Raw genomic sequence first — 16189 nt, 5'->3', positions numbered from 1 at the left:
AGCCAACCGAGTCCCCGAGACAGGGAGTGGCTCGTCCAAGGTCCACAGAGCGCCAGGATGAGGGAACGTAGGTGGCATTCGGCCCTGTAGAGCAGTCCTAACTGCTGGTTCACTGCTGGCCTCACTGGGACATCTTCCTCTTGTCCCTCAGGGCAATGCCTCAGTGTGCCAGAGGGATCCACACCCCTATGAAGAAGAGGAGAGGTGAAGGGGCTTGTTGGAGGTCAGGCAAGTGGAAGAGGTAAAGCTCAGATTGGGATGATGTCTCCTGATTCCCTCACCTTGCCCAGCCTCGGAGCATTAGCCCGCCCTCCCCATCCCCCATGACAGCAGGAGCAATGAATGATGGGCCATAGAAGGGGGTGCTAAAGGGATTCTAAGAGTCAGAGAGGCCCGCCCAACCCACAATCCCAGCTCTGCGACCTTCGGGAAATTTCTTAACCTCTCTGAGCCTGGACTCCCTCTTCTGGAAAGCTGAGGTGGTAAGATAAACCTCAAAGGGCTGGAGCAAAGAGTCCATGAGATCACACGCCAGCACTCATGGATGTCTGGCACATGTGAACGCTCAGTAAGTGGTAACCCTGGAGACCGTTACTCGAGATTCAGTCAAAGATTCCTTTCCAAGAGGAGCAAAAAGGAAATGAAAAGCAAGGATGAAAGAGGCAACAGGCACGCTGGGACCCCAGATTGCCACACACGCTCAGAGCACAGTCCTCAGTAATCATACAGCTGACCACCACGACAAGTATGGTGTTAGGAAATGGTAGTGTCCCCGCACAACGTGCCTCCTGCATCAAGATGCCCCAGCTTTGCCTTGCGGCTCAACCTGAAACAACACCCTGAGCGGAGACGTGGATTTTAGCCTTGCCCCCTGTTGTGCTAAGCCACAGCTAATGTGTGTGGACTTCTTTTTTGAATGTCCTGGAACTAAGTACTTTACCTGTATGGACTCATTTAATCACCACCATCGCGTGAAATCAGCTCGATCATTACCCTCATCTTCTAGATGAGAAAGCCGAGGCACAGGGAGATTTGGGAGCTTGCCCAAGGTCACAGGCTACGAATGGTGGCGCCAGGATTCAAGCTCAGGCAGTCTGGTTGCTGAGCCAAACTCTGAACCCCAAAGCCATAAGCTATGTCTTGCATTAGACAATAATCACCTTCTCTCTCTGCGTCTCAGCTTTCATATCTGTAAAATGGGGCCTTTTCGCCACAAGAGCCACGTCTAAGCCTCCTCCCAGGTCTTAAACTCTGTGAAGATGTCCACTCTTGTGTGACTTTGCTGACTGTTCTGCCTTCTCGGGCCCTTGCAGCCCCACCCCCAGCACTCGGTACCCTTGAGACTCCTGCCCCTGAAACCTGTACTGTATCCAGTTTACATAAGCCTTTGAGCACAGGGACAGTGCCCTGCCCCACTATGGGGCCCCAGCTATGATCAGACACCATCCTAAGCATTACATGGTTTGCATAGACCAGGGTTCGGCAAACTTTTTCTGTTAAGGGCCAAATATTTAAATTTTGAGAGCCATATGGTATGGTATGGTCTTGTGCCATTGTATAGGACAGCAGCCGCAGACAATACACAAATAAATAAATGCGGTTGACTTCCAACAAAAGTTTACCTGAACAAACAGGCCATGGGCAGGATTTGGCCCAAGGGCCGTGGTCGGCTGACCTCTGGCAGAGATGAACATCACAAGGTCACAGAACAGCAGAAAGTAGTGGAGGGAACAGATGGTGCAGAGCTAACCTAAGACAGGCAGGACTTGCTAAGAGCATTTACAGAGGTCTGCAGAGCCCCCGGCAAAGGAAGAGGTTGGCTCTGAGTCAGGAGATGCAGAGAAAGCTTCCTGGACAGGCTCCTGAGCTTGGCCTTGGAATGACGGGTAGAATTTCTACAAGCAGAATAGGGACACAAGCAAGGGCACACGTTGTGCTGGGAATGGGGGCATCCAGAGGGTTGGGATGGGAGCGGCCCTGGGACCCAGACAAAGAAGACGGAGTTCTGTGCTTCTCCCATATGGTAGAGAAGAGAACAACAGGGCTTTTCTCTTTTTTTAATTCAACAGAAATCTTGAGTGCCTACTATGTGCTAGGCACGACTGTGGGCATGAGGATAGACGATGCTCGTAATTTGCGTTTTCATTGCACCGTTAACATTTTCGAAGATTTAGGAGCTACGACTTTATCTTGCCCTCACAAGCTCAGAGAGAGTGAGTGATTTGCCCAAGTTCTATCTCTAATTAATAGCAGATGTTCGTATTCCAGAGACAAACCACTCTACCGAGCAACAGATTCTTATTTCTAGTTGCCTAATGAGTATCTCCACCGGAATGTCTGGAAAGAGCTCACCCTGCCTGTTCCTCTCTCCTACAGGAGTTTGCTAGGGCTGCCCTAGCAAAGTACCACAGACCGAGAGGCTTAAACCACAGAAATGTATTGTTGCGCAGGCTGGAAGTCAGAGATCCAGGTGTGGGCTGGGCTGGTTCCTCCTGAGGGCTGTGGGGGAGGATCTGCTCCGTGCCTGTCCCCTAGCTTCTCGTGCTTTGCTGGCAGGCTTTGGTGTTCCTTGTAGGCCGATCTCTGCCTTCATCTTCACATGGTGTCCTCCCTATGTGCTTGTCTATGTCAAGATCTCCCCCTTTTTCTAATAAGGCCACTAGTCAAATTGGGTTAGGGCCCACCCTAATAGCCTCATTTTAATTTGATTATTTCTGTTGAAGACCCTATTTCCGAATTAAGGTCACACTCTGAGGTACTGGGGGGTTAAGACTTCAACACATTTTTTGGAGCACACAATTCAACCCATATCACTTCCCCAACACCAAACCCTCCCCCCCCAAATATTCCACTGCTGGTTGAATGGAACCCTCATTATACAGGCCCCTCGTATCTAGCTCCATTTGCTCACCAGCTGGTATGGTGACCCAGAATTGCCTGGGCCAGGCAAGGCTGGACCCCATGACTCCCATCACAGATGGCCCAAGGAGCTGGCACAGGATCTCCTCCATGAGCCTCTGGAAGATGAGGGAAGGCCAGATTGTGTAAACTGGGGATGGGAGGAAGGGGCACCGCTGGAGGACGTGGAACACATTCACAGACCACTGGTGCTTTGTAACGTCAACTGTAGCAGCAAGGGTGTTAGAGAAACCACTGTGGTGGTTACAGTAGATAGGAAGCTAGATAGGAAACGGCTGCAGGCAGGGAGGGGAGAGGGCCAGGGTTTGGGGAAACTGTGGTAGGGATGGAGAGCAGGAGGCAGGAGAGCTTGCACATTGGGGAACAGAGTGGCTGGCACTGGAGAGAGGCCCGAAGGGAAAGGATCAGCTCCCCGTGGGGAAACACGGTGAGTGTGAGATGGCAAAGGTTGGCAGATACTTAACTCCAGAGCTCGGGAGAGAGGCAGGAGCTGGAAACAAGTTTTCAGAGTCATGAGCGGATTAGGTCCCCCTGGGAGAGAGACAGCTGGGGGAGAGAAGGGAGAATAGGGAGGTCGAGAAGGGCCCAAGAGGCAGGGGGAGAACCAGGAGGGAAATGTGCTCCTGGGGCTGAGAAGGTGTGAGAAAGTCAACGGCCCCAACTCTGGCACAGGCTGGGGTGGGGGGGGGGGGTGGGGGGGGCTGTTCCTTAACACAAGCAAATTGTGACGAACCAACGAGCTGGTTGCGCTCCAGTCAGAAGGAAACTGCGAACACGCCTCTCTCATCTTTTAACTGTTTATTGTATAATATAAAACTACAAAAGTAAGACTGCTCATTTCCATGTACATTTAATCTGTCCAATTGTTTAGATTACAGCCCAAACCTACATGTGAATACAGCTATCTGGGTTCCGATGTAACGTCTGTAATATTGCATAGAAAAGGCACAGCTCTCAGGTCTGTGGGGGAAAGGTTACACCTCCTTTTTGACAAAAGCCTTCCTCAAAAACCATGCACCAAACATGTCACTATGTACATCTTTTCCAAAAGCTTGTTTGCTTGTATGGACTGCACTTCTCTTCCAAACTTGGTATCCCCAAAAGACATCCAAAATTTTTATTGGCTTTGTCTGCAATAGCATTTGATCCTGGCTAATTTTCAAGAACCATTTAGACTCACTCTTAAGAAGCACTGAGAACAATTGTACACAAGCAGGACGCACACACCTCGTTGCCTTCGGCAGTCACAGGAAGTTAACCATTTGCAGCCAGAACAAGTTAAATATGCTCTTTTCAATATTCTCAGAAAATGGAGAAAGGTCCAATTTGTAACAGCAAAGTTTTGAAACTAAGACAATTCATATAGCGGGTAACAATCACTGCACAAAGTAGAGTCTTTTTTTTTTTTTTTTTTTTTTTTTTTACATCTGTCATTTAAGAAGGCTGCCCTGCAGTATTCATAATTCATTGTTTACCACAAAGGTGGTTAATAAATTTAAGCTTTAAAAACGATCTGTAAGATGATACTTTGGCTCTTTGGAGCTTATGTATTCAAGAAATTTTCCTTGATTGACCTCAGGGCAGTTGGGATATTCCACGGGGATATGGCAATAAAAGCTCAATTGATAAAGACACTCGAGGTGCAGTGGAGGCTCTGGCCAGTTCCCACCCTTTGGTGTGAACGAGGGTGTCGGTGTGATTGCCCCTGCTGTCAGGAAGAGAAAGTGTTACTAAAAAAAGTTTTAAAAATATCAACCCTTTGATGCTTGATTTTCTTAAAAATTTGGAGGTATTGAAACATTCCTCATCCATACCTTTTGCATATTTCAAATAGACCTAGATGAGAGAAGAGGAGAAAACTGAATGTGGGCTGAGCATACACGATGAGAAGACCCAGGGGTCTGGCTCGGACCCCCTCTGAATACAGATTGACATTCCTACAAGAGAATACATTCCTACCATACATTCTGCACATGTTACGATCCAGATGTTGTTAGAGCTCCACAGTAAAATAAATATATTTACATGGAAAAAAAAAAGGAATAAATAACTTATGAAAAAAAATCACTTCAAATTCAAAGCTCTTATTATTCTGCTCTCATCTTGTCACTTCATTGCACATCACTGTCAATAATTTTCCTCTCCCAGCCCCACCCGGCACGTCTTTCCCGTAAAAGCACCTCCAACCGCCTGCCTGACTCTGAATGCCACGCGATGTCCTTTAGAAAGGGGGAAGGCGCTGCTGCCCCGTGGCATCTGGAAGCACATCCCACACTCAAGACGGGGACTTGGAGATCACAGCCAGGCCCGCGTGCTTCCCCACTGGGACACCGCCTTGTGAAAATAAGACTAAGATAACTTGAACACCCGATGGTTTTGTTCTTTTAGAAACGGGCCACCGATTTCCCATGTCTTCCTCAGCAGACCTTCAATGTCAAGCCTTTGTGGCAAGGGTGTCCAGAGTTAAAAAGCATTTGCCCGCTGTTGTTGGGGGTTTTCTGTTTTGATTTTGAAGCCCAGCCTTACAAATATGAGAGAGTCAGAGAACCATGTTTGGGCAACACTTTGCTGTGCTTATTTGAACTGTTGCCCAACATATGGGATTTGTTTAAACACACGATTTGCTAATCCAACCAAAGTACAGTTGTTGTAAGTTACTGTAAATCAGTTTTTAACAATGGCAAATCAACCGCCTTCCCCTGTTATTGTTCAGAATAATCAACACTATTGTGTCTGTATACGTGTGTGTATGTGTGCGGCATGTGGCGAGCCCGCCGGGTCCTCCCGTTATCGAAAGCATGGCGTCTGGGCTGACTTGTTCTCCACAGGAAAAGGAAGCTCTTAAAATGGACAGGCACAGTGACACCGGAAGCATCTACAACAACCCTCACCTTAACTCTATGGTCCCCGGTCCTATCAAAGGAGATGACGCGTCTGCAGCAGTTAAGAGGTGTCCAGGTAGAGGTTGCTCGTAGGAGAACAAGTGCAATTTGATCTGTTTCTCACTGCTCTACTGAGTTGACAATTAGCCTTTAAAAACGCATTCAAGTGGGGGAAAAGTAAATTCGAATACAGAAAAGTTTAATCATATCATACAGAAATCGTTTGCTTAGACGAGCAGTTCCTTCATCACAAATGTGTTTGCTTTGCCATGTGCATTATAAAAATAAAACTATCTATGGCTTGTTTAAAGTGCCATTTTATAAAGCTGTCTTTTTTTAATTGGCCAGAAGGACTCAATTTTTATCCATGGCAAGAAGTGAGCAGAACTGGTGACTGAATATTGACAAATGACCAACAACAAAGACAACGACAATAACACAAATCCCATAATTTAAAAATTCTTAAATAAATATAAAAGTTATTCCTAAAGAAGCCATCTGCATTTCAACAATATAGGTTGTAACCAGCTAAAGTACCATTGGAAGAAAGAAAAAAACTGAAACGAAAAGGCCATCAACAATTTCGGCAACAAGCATGATACATTGCAAGTGTTTTAAAATTAAATGTACACCACTAGGAATAAAGAGCGACTTCTCAAGTGTTCCGGGTGGGGGCGGGGGAGGGGGTGGCAGGGAGGCAAGGGGGAGGAGGAGAAACATGCATAGAAAGTCCTGTCTGTGTTATTTGGGTAAAACAGCCTTGTAAAAGTGTAGTTAAAGCAGTTGATCCAAGGAAGCAACCAGATTGGAAGCTGTGACATAATGGTACCAACTCCAGGTTCTAGAGCCACGGCTGTTACAAGACAGCATCCCCAGGCTGGGCAGAGGTGAGCGGAGCTCGCTGTGGTGATCATGAAGATGACATTTTCAGCACTTAGCAACAGAGGGAACAAAAGCTCTAGGGAAGGGAAGCTGGAAAAGACAACTGAGCAACACGGTGGATGCCTTCTGGGGGTAGTTTCTTCCTTACGAGCCCTAAGCATCTGCAATAGGGTTTCGTTCCACAAAGAGGTTGGTTAATTTTCAGAAAATTTTGTTCTCATGTAAAATTTCCGGTCATCGTAAAAATTACGCCAAAAGGGAAAGAGTTGGGGTTTTGTTTAAAAAAATAAAAACAATTAAAAGCACAAACTTGGCATAAATACAGTGAGTATTCGGTAGGCTTCCCCTCAAGAGAGGGAGCTAAAGAGAACCATCACTTCAACCCCCCAGCTCCGTGGCCATCTCCCGCCAACTGCTTAATGCAAGTTTGATGAGCAGACGAGGCTCTGGCTTTGGAAGTCACAGTGCTGGCGGGTGTTCATGCCAGGGGGTTGGTGCCTGTGAAATTTGGGTGTGATATTGCCTGGCCCTTTCTGAAAGCAGAGAGAGAGTGTGTGTGTGTGTGTGTGTGTATGTGTGTGTGTTTGCATTTGGGGACATCAACTGAGGATTAATTTGACCCAATTTTCTCTTTGCACCAAACACATATAAAACATTACAACTCTATAAAAGTACAAGTGCAACTTGTACATCTGAAGTTTGCAGGAACTATGTGAGCAAATCCTATCAAAATAGCTATCTCATGTATAAACAGCATTTGTTTTTAGAAAAACAATATCATAAACTGCAGAATCTGTACAAAAATATAAAATAAATTTGGGCAGCAGTTTCTAAACAGCCATGTAAATGCAACACTTAGGAGGAGTAGTTAATGCCTCTAAAAAGGCTGAATTGCCAAGTCAACCTATACAGGGCGAAAATGCCAGAAAAGGTACTGAGATTATCTAAATAATATATATATATATTTTCTCTTTTTACCTCTTGCAATAAAACTTATAGAAAAAATAGACAAATATGCACATGCAATTTACAGCTTTTCCAACTTATTCCTTGTGCTTCACTTGAACTGTTTATTTCTGTCATTCAGCATAGCCACATTGTCTTCAAAAGCATTCTTTCCTATTCCAGGGTAGTAGGTCTCCGAGGACCACTCCAAAAAAAAAAAAAAAGCATATTAAAAGTGGTCAGACGTGGATGAAGGCACTCCAACTCTGCTCAAAGCAAAAACTAGTGTGATCCTTTTGTAAAACGATCTTTTCCTCTGAAAAAGGCAAGCAAGGGTGCATGCACAGTGCGGAGAGCTGTGGGGTGCAGGGACACTCGCAGGGTCTGGGCGGCGCGGGCGCCGGGCCGGGGCTCTTAGGACCCGACCAGCACCTCCATGATGTGGTCCAGCTCCGTGAGGTCCATTTTGAAAGGCTGACTCGGGGCGACCGGCTGACTGCTGTAAGGGGCCAGAGTCTTGAGGAGGTCGTCGGCCGACACCGGGGCCATCTTCGAGGCCGGCCCCGAGGCAGACGTGCAGGGGTCGAAGTCGTACATGGACGTGTCGATGTCGGCAAACAGGATGTCGTCCAGGGTCAAGTCTGTCAGAAACCCCGTGGACGTCGTGATTTCAAAGTTCCCGGGCAGAGAGTCCATCAGCTTCGGGTCTTCGGCTTTCGGGCCGCCCGGCGCGCCGGAGCCCCCTCGGGAGCTGTCGGGCGCTGCGGCTGCGGCCCCGGGGGAGGTAGACGTGGGACAGAGCTCCTCGATCTCGTCCAGGGCAGAGGAGAAGCTGTCCTTCTCCGGCGGGGGCGCTGGGGCCGACAGTCTGGCGGCAGCCGCGGGCGGCGCGGCCGGGGAAGTGCAAAACGTGTCGTCGGCGTCGTCCTCGAGCAGCGAGGCGGGCGTGAGGCAGGCGTCCAGCGGCGTAGAGCTCCCGAGGTCGCAGGCGTGCGCGGGCGGGGGCGCGGGGGCGCTGAGGGCGGGCGGCGCCGCCTCCCGGTAGCTGTCGCTCAGCGAGTCGGGCGGGGGAGAGGCGGTGGCGGCGGCGGCGGCGGCGGCGGCGGAGGCGAACACCGGCCTCAGGCTGCCTTCCTGTTTGAGCTCCTCCTGGATCCGCCGCAACATGTTGTTGATCAGAACGGTCTTTTGCAAGCTGGGCTCTGTGAGGGGCCTGTGGTTATAGAGTTTCATAAGGGAAATGTTGAAGATAGTCTGGCGCTGTAAGGTGTAAGACACCTTGGATGGCCCATCGGAGGGAGACAGGATTTTGCCTTCCAGCCCATCTTCATGCTCGTCAAACTTCCGTTTTTCTCCTTTACCCAACATATATCTGCGAAGGAGAAAGGAAGGAAATGGAATCAATGACACGAAAACTAACTTCGACCCTGAAAAAGACGCTGTTTCGGAGGTCGGGCCTGGGACTCCGGTTCCTTGCCCAAGGTTACGTAGAAGAGTCGGATTAACTGGGGAGAAGATCTTTCGGAATACGAGAGTATTGGGAAATCTACCTTTGTATGCTGGTGGAGCAATTTTTATCACTAGGTAGTCTGGTGAATGTATTTCTTGAGAAATGTGTACGACACAGACAAGTTAAACGTTACCATGGAAACCATGATTTTGACTTTCTCCACTCGTGCGCTTGCGTTCGCTTCCCTAACATTACCATGCAGGTTCAATTTCCCTCCCCTAAACAGATTTATTTTTAAAGCCCAAGAAAACACTTACAATGCTAGGACCTAACAGATAAAGGTGTCACAGATTACATCTCGAACACATCTTGAACGATTAAAAGAACCAAGCTGGAGAAGGGGGGCGGGGGGGGGGGGGGGGATGTACAATTTTGGTAGAACCTTGCGTGCTTTCAAAATGCCTTTTCCTTCCTCATTATGCATAGAGACTCTCTGCCTGTTTGGTGACATGTGGTGAAGCACTTGGCCTGTGTTAAATGACCACAGTGATGGAGCCGCCACTGCTTTTCAGCCTAGAATAAAGTGGAGGAATGCGGTTTTCCCAGTCCAAGTTCCTTGGCTCACTTTGATTGCATACAGTTACGTCTGAATGCAACTGGGACGAGTTTAAAAGTACTTTGTTCTGATTATAAGCATTGCTGTTTGAGGACGTGAGACACTTCATAACAAAATACCTACTGTGATTCCAGAGATACATACATATTTCAAAAAACCCCAAGCACCTGACATCTCAGACCTTGAGCATCTGGGAATGGCTTGGCTCTGAACTGCTGCCCCGCCTCACCTGACGCTCACAGCCTAGGCCGGCTCCTCGCCTGCTCCCGCCTTAGTGAAGACCCCCCTCAGCTAGCTGCGTCTTCTGGAGAGGGGTCCTTCCTTTCGGAACTTCTGCCATCTAAATAGAACGATTCCAAGTCCCCTGGCCTTTGCCTCACAGACCTCACTTTCAAACCATTTAATTAAGAAAGTTGTTCTCATGCCATCCAGACCAGAGAAGACATGGTTCCAACCAAGCCAGGCTGGTGCTTGCCCGCCCACCCTCTCTGCAGCACCTACCCACAGGCGAGTGTTAATCCTCTCGTCCATGCCACTCACTCTTTGATACCTTCACATACAAGTACTTTGTACTTCGCCAATTTTTTCTTCTAAAAGTGACCTGCCTTTTACTGGATTGCTTCAGTAAAAGGCAGGATTTTGACGGAGCCTCATTCAGTCCTTTAGATTTACTCGTTCTGCATCTATGCTGTCTTGGGCACTCTGCCCAAGAGTCCCATCTGGGAGTCCCACAGATGAATAAAGCCTGGTCTTCAAGGGGCTGAGTATCATCTCCTACACCTCATTATCATTTTGAATTGAGTCTCATCCTAAGGGAATAAGGCTAACCATAACAAAACTGCACAGATCTTCCTTGCAACACTTTGTTAAGGAAGGCCACGCTGCCCACCCCCCCCCCCCCCCCCCACCCAAGATGGACAAACAACATGCAGGGGGTCACAGAGCCTGGTACGCAAGTTCCACTGGGAGTGACTGCCTTCACATGCCTCGGTCTCTGGGAGAGAAAGATGGCCACGACCCGTCAATGTCAGAATCAGCCTGAGAACTTGTTAATGTTCATAAAGAATATACAGTTACTTATATGAAACGCCTTCCTTCATAAACATGAAGAAAATGGATGTCAATCACAAGGACCAAAGACCAGCCCACAATGTTCTCTGAGGGAAGGCAGATGTGACTTCTGTATCTAATACTCCCCATGACAAAAACCTTTCCTACTGTTCAGTACTAAAAAGTCTCATTTGTATATATACTTTGCATAGAACATTTCCTATCTAAAGTACCTGTGCTACTTAAATGTGAGTGTGCATCAGAGAGGTGATTTCACTTCACATTACAGGACACTTTCCCCTTTAGGCCTTAGAAGTGTTACTGGATGGCTGTGTTTTGCGACAGTTACACTATTGTATCTCCTTAAAATTTAAGCATTTAAATATTCATTTCTAGAAAAATTCCATTTTTGCCAAAGAGCTCACTGAGTGCATTTAATTCTCATATAAAGCTGTTAGATGGTCTATGTTGTAGGTTATAATGTAATCTCACCCAATACATGTGAATCTGTGTGAGAATACACAAATTCATACAAATACACTCTAAATGTGTGTTTCCCAAAGTGTGGTCTGTAGAAGGTGCCGGTCTGTGAACTGTTACTGGCCCACGATGAGTTAAACAGAGATACTGTATTATTTAGAAACGTTTACAGCAAATTTACAGAGTAATTCTATGTCTGTAAATCTAATTTCTAAAATGAGGCTTCTCCTTTGTTTTTGTGTATATATATATATATATATATATATTTTTTTTTTTTTTTTTTTTTTTTGAGAGAGAGAAAGAGAAGGAGAGCGAGCTTGAGTGGGGGAGAGCAGCAGAAGGGCAGAAAGAGAGAGGGAAAGAGAGAATCTTAAGCAGACTCTACATGCAGCACAGAGCCCGTTGCTAGGTTTGATCTCACAATCATGAGATGATGACCTGAGCTGAAATCAAGAGTCAGACACTTAACTGAGTGAGCCGCCCAGGCTCAGTACTTTTATTCCATTTCTCTAGTAAGTATTTTTATGTTTTACTAGAGTAAAGAAAAGAACAAGCAAGATGGTCCTTCATCACAAAAAGTTTGAGAAGCACTGTCCCAAAAATGTAAACCAAATAAATAACTAGAAAAAAAATGAGTAACCTCACTGCCACTTGGAATTTTCTGGGGGAGAGGTAACAGGTAAGACATCCTTTTCTTAGTCATCATTATAGGACTGTCTTTTTAAAGAGTTGTTGCCAGGTTAACAATAGGACTTTTTCAATAACTTTCTCAATAAGGATTATTTCTCTAGAAATAAACACTGGATCTGTGAAACTCAAATGTTTACCAAGCATGCAGCACCACAGGCATTTAGAGGAATTCCCACAGCTGAAGGAGATCGGTGGAGATGTTTTCAAAGAGATTTCAATGTGAGAAGCACTTAATTTCCAATTAGAATGAGCCAGCTGGTCATAGCTGTGTGATAATCCTAATGCTTCAGGGGCAGCCTGATAAGACGTTGTAATGCTGGAAGGGGAAGGAGGAGGACCCTTGTAAGCAAAATTTGTGGGCAGGATAGACAAATGGAAGCTTGGATGCTTTTCAGATGTGTAAGTAACCCATGATACAGTATGTCTCAAAGCAGGTTTGCCTTCATTTCTCTATAGCATTTTATGAGGCAAAACTGGCTGCACACACCCAAGTGAGATTGCAAAACACACACAATCCCCGTCTGTAATCCTGATTCTATCTAAATCTTGCTAGAAAGGATAAAATGCAACATAATAGAATGGAGTCCGCATCTTCACTTAGAAACTTTAACTCTTAAAACCATGTTTTTAATTTTATTTTTAAGAGCTAAAGTTTCTGCAGAGTTTGCTTAACACATTGTTTGAGTCAAGTCCTCCCACTGACCACGTTCAGAAGAGGCCTCCAACTCCTACAGGAGGGAGGTTTTGAGAACTCCCACTCTCAGTGCGGTGTTAACGACCACCTCCGGGAGCAGGGCACAGTTCAAAGAAGGAAAGACAAGCCACTCAAGAACCTGAGGGCAAAAAGCCAAATGGTGTCTCTGGGCCTGGGGCTCAGGCTGGCCAAAGCCAGGGTCAGCAGCTCCTGAGAAGCCTCGCTCCCCAGGCTCGCTAAGAAAACAACAATAGCTCTTTAAGCACCTATTGGCGAAGCACGTGACCTTTTAAAAGGCCTCACTGGGCCGCAGCTTGAAGACCAAGCAGTAGCTGGGGCTCATTAAGGGCTTCAAGGTAACACTTGAGAAGGGGGTGTTCTGCTGTTCCTGCCTGAAAGGCCCTGGCTGTGGAACAGGGACACCTACACCGGGACAGAAAGGAGGGGCTTGTGACAAGTGTGGCTTCTAGGTCATCCAGAGACCTGACACCCCTCTTTGTCTCCTCCCTTGGCTTGTGAAGACTTAAGCCCAACACACATGTCTTTTACCCAGTTTTGCAGTCAAAGATCCAAAAAGGGACCCTGAACTTCAGGGCTGGTTAGAGACCCCCGGATGCAGGAGGGACGTGGTTGTTTCCTCCCTTTTCTGCCCCTCCAAGGAGCCTAAAGCCAACCATACCCACTCTTCTCTTGCATATTTGGTGGTTTCTGATACAAGGTTCCCGATAAAACACCCCCTTCCCAATAAACTGGCTAGAAACAAACTCCTAGCATCCTCATTTTTCTTAACATAAACTTTAGCAAGTGTTAACTACAGCAAATTAAGTTTTAAAAATAAAGAACAAAACTCATGGGTAGCAATATAAATGAAAACCTCTCTTCCAGAGTTTTCCAAGAAATTTAATACTGAATACAACTCTATGGACCCACCTTGGCTCTCAGTGGCACGGCTTTCATTAGAAGGGACCCTGCCCTCAAAAGCTACAATCTGCTTGGGCAGATGATCAAAAGTAACACGGGGTCACTAGGACATTCCATAGGACCAGAAACACAGGGGCTGATATTATTACCTGACTACCTGGGGGTGTGCAATTTCAGATTCTGAGGGACTCCCATAGCAACGCATCAGAGAGGTTATTATAGGCTGGAGTGATTAGGGAAGACTTCTGGAGACAGGGTTTGAGATTTGTATTAAGATGGGATGGTCTCTTAATGCCTATTTCCTACTCCAGACGATAAGCCCCATGAGGGCATAGACGGTGTTTCATTCACCTCTGTATCCCCAGGACAGGGCAGTCCTCGCCACACACAAGATGCCCCACAAACAGTTGCTTACTGAATGAATAGTAAATGCAAAGAATGAGAAAAGACTGCGGGACAGCCAGGGAACTGTAAGACGGTGATGTGTGTGTCTTTGTCCCTGAGAGGGAGGATCTGAGAAAGAGGAGAATTGAACAGACCTCAGAGGTGAGAGCTGTACAGGGCGGGATGTGGGTCAGGAAACTTGGTGGGACTGAGACACATGGGGTGGGCAGGGAAGGCTTAGCTCAGAAAGCCATCTAGTGAATGCCCGTCACACTTCTCCAACTTGGGCGAGTATCCCACTCACCTGGAGGGCTTGTTAACACAGAACGCTGATCCCCCTAACCCCCAGGATTCTCATTCAGCAGGTCTAGTGTGGAGCCGGGGAATCTGCATTTCCAGGTTTCCAGGTTATGCTGGTCTGGGGACCCTAACTTCCTCTTTTCTGCATCCAGCCATTTCATGTGTAAGCCTGTGGATATTTTTATCCAATTTTACTCCCAATAGGGAGTCTAAAGGTCTTCCCTATTTGTGTCTAAGCAAGTAAGGAAAAAAGGAAATGAACAGCGTTTTTGCGATGGCAACTGACAACTGACATTAAAAAAAAAAAGACTATATGCAGAATTAAGGTGCCTTCGATTCAATTTTAATGGTAAAGCCCAGCTTCTCAGACTGATATATCACATCCCACTGGCTAGCAGGACCCAGATTCTTCTTGCCTGATCTTAGAGTGCATGGCAGTGAGGCCTTAAGCCCAGCGTCCAAAGAAGGAACTGAAATAGTACCTATGTGTTAAAAGCCTAACATTTCATAGCTTTTATATTTTTAAGGCGTTAAGGAAACAAAATGTAAACTTAAAAAACAATCAGAAAGTTCTCTTTACTCAATGTTTTTCAACTTTTTAAAAGCGATGTCTTAAAATGAACAAAAACCCCACTCTCCTTTAATGCTATTTGAACTGTCAAAAAGAAATGTTCTATTTAAATTAAGAATATTAAGTCTACTTTTGCAAACTACCACTTCTGTCGTCCCCCCCCCCCGCGCCCCCCCCCCCCCCACCGCCTCCCGCTTTAACCTGCAGGGTCTCCAGAGCCCTCTATGGCCTCCCGCAGACAGGCCCACAGAGGGCAGTGATGCCCCTGTGGGTAGCATCCCTGCTGGGGCCCCTGGGGGCCTGAATGGGAAGCCTCCTCATCCCACCATGGGGGCTGCCTTTCTGACTAGTACTGGTGAAAAAAAGATGAAAATCATTACTTAAAAATACCTCCACGCCCAACTAGGTCATACACTGTGTCCATTTTTAAGAGCCTGTTCTGATTTCCTTTTGTACTAGTAAATAAAAACTAGAAGTCCAGTGTTATCCCATTCAGGAGCGTAGCAGGCCTCACCATTAAGTGACACATTGTTTTAAAAGGCAAGTAACAAGGCAGAACTAAGCTGTGGTATCTGCGGTCAGAAAAGGGTAGTTCCTCAGTGGGTCATGGCTTCTGGGGAGTCTGGTCACTGGCCTGCACACTTAGGATCATGCATGTTTCTGTATGCATGCTAGACTTTACTAAAAATATATTTAAATTTATCTTTTATTTTTTTAATGTTTATTTTTGAGACAGAGAGAGAGAGAGAGAGAGCGCGCGAACGAGCAGGGGAGGGGCAGAGAGAGAGGGAGACACAGAATCCAAAGCAGCCTCCAGGCTCTGAGCTATCAGCACGGAGCCTGATGCGGGGCTTGAACTCACGGACTGTGAGATCATGACCTGAGCGGAAGTCGGATGCTTAACTGTGCCATCCAGGCGCCCCATAATAAAAATACTTTTAAAAAATACTCGTTAGTAGCTCTCAAGGAAAAGGCTCCCAATTCAAAGGGGAGCTTTAGGAAGCCATCTCCCTAATCTCTGCGACTACATCTTCCTATGTGACTGCTGGTCGCTGAAGGGTACAGAAGTACCAGTGCTGACACTAAAACTCCTAAAAGTGAAAAAACATTTACAGTGATGCCAACAATTCAGAGTAATGGTTTGTCCTCATGGATCAACCTCCCTTGAAGAGGAAAAAAAAAAAAAAAGCTAAGAGAAGATGTGTGACAAGTGTCTTCAAAGAGCATAGCAGGGGTGATTTCCTCATAGGACATCCTGTGCCACCAAAACCCACAGCCCTTTAAGTGGAAACACACACATTCTTCCAGTTTCTTATGGGGGTAGCAGCAAGGGCCCCTGGCAAAATTACTGTGTGTGTGTGAGACTTCCAAGACCCAGAGAGGGGCCGGCCGGAGAAATGGTTCT

General features: G+C 46.7%; 1 protein-coding gene across 7 annotated transcripts in view; it reads right to left on the bottom strand.

The window, feature by feature from the left end:
• Window positions 1–3702: 3702 nt before the first annotated feature.
• Window positions 3703–16189, bottom strand: part of SERTAD2 (SERTA domain containing 2) — a 115253-nt gene continuing 102766 nt past the window's right edge. For all 7 annotated transcript variants that reach the window (XM_060604484.3, XM_060604508.3, XM_060604472.3 and 4 more), the window contains one exon: window positions 3703–9000. In XM_060604484.3, coding sequence (XP_060460467.1) covers window positions 8043–8996 — 954 coding nt within the window. In that variant the 5' untranslated portion in view covers window positions 8997–9000 and the 3' untranslated portion in view covers window positions 3703–8042. The remainder of the gene's footprint in view (window positions 9001–16189) is intronic.

Source organism: Panthera onca, chromosome A3, assembly GCF_046562875.1.
Source record: "Panthera onca isolate mPanOnc1 chromosome A3, mPanOnc1 haplotype 2, whole genome shotgun sequence".
Lineage (NCBI taxonomy): Eukaryota > Metazoa > Chordata > Mammalia > Carnivora > Felidae > Panthera > Panthera onca.
The sequence above is the reverse complement of the archived record's forward strand: the minus strand, read 5'-3'. Positions and strand labels throughout refer to the sequence as shown.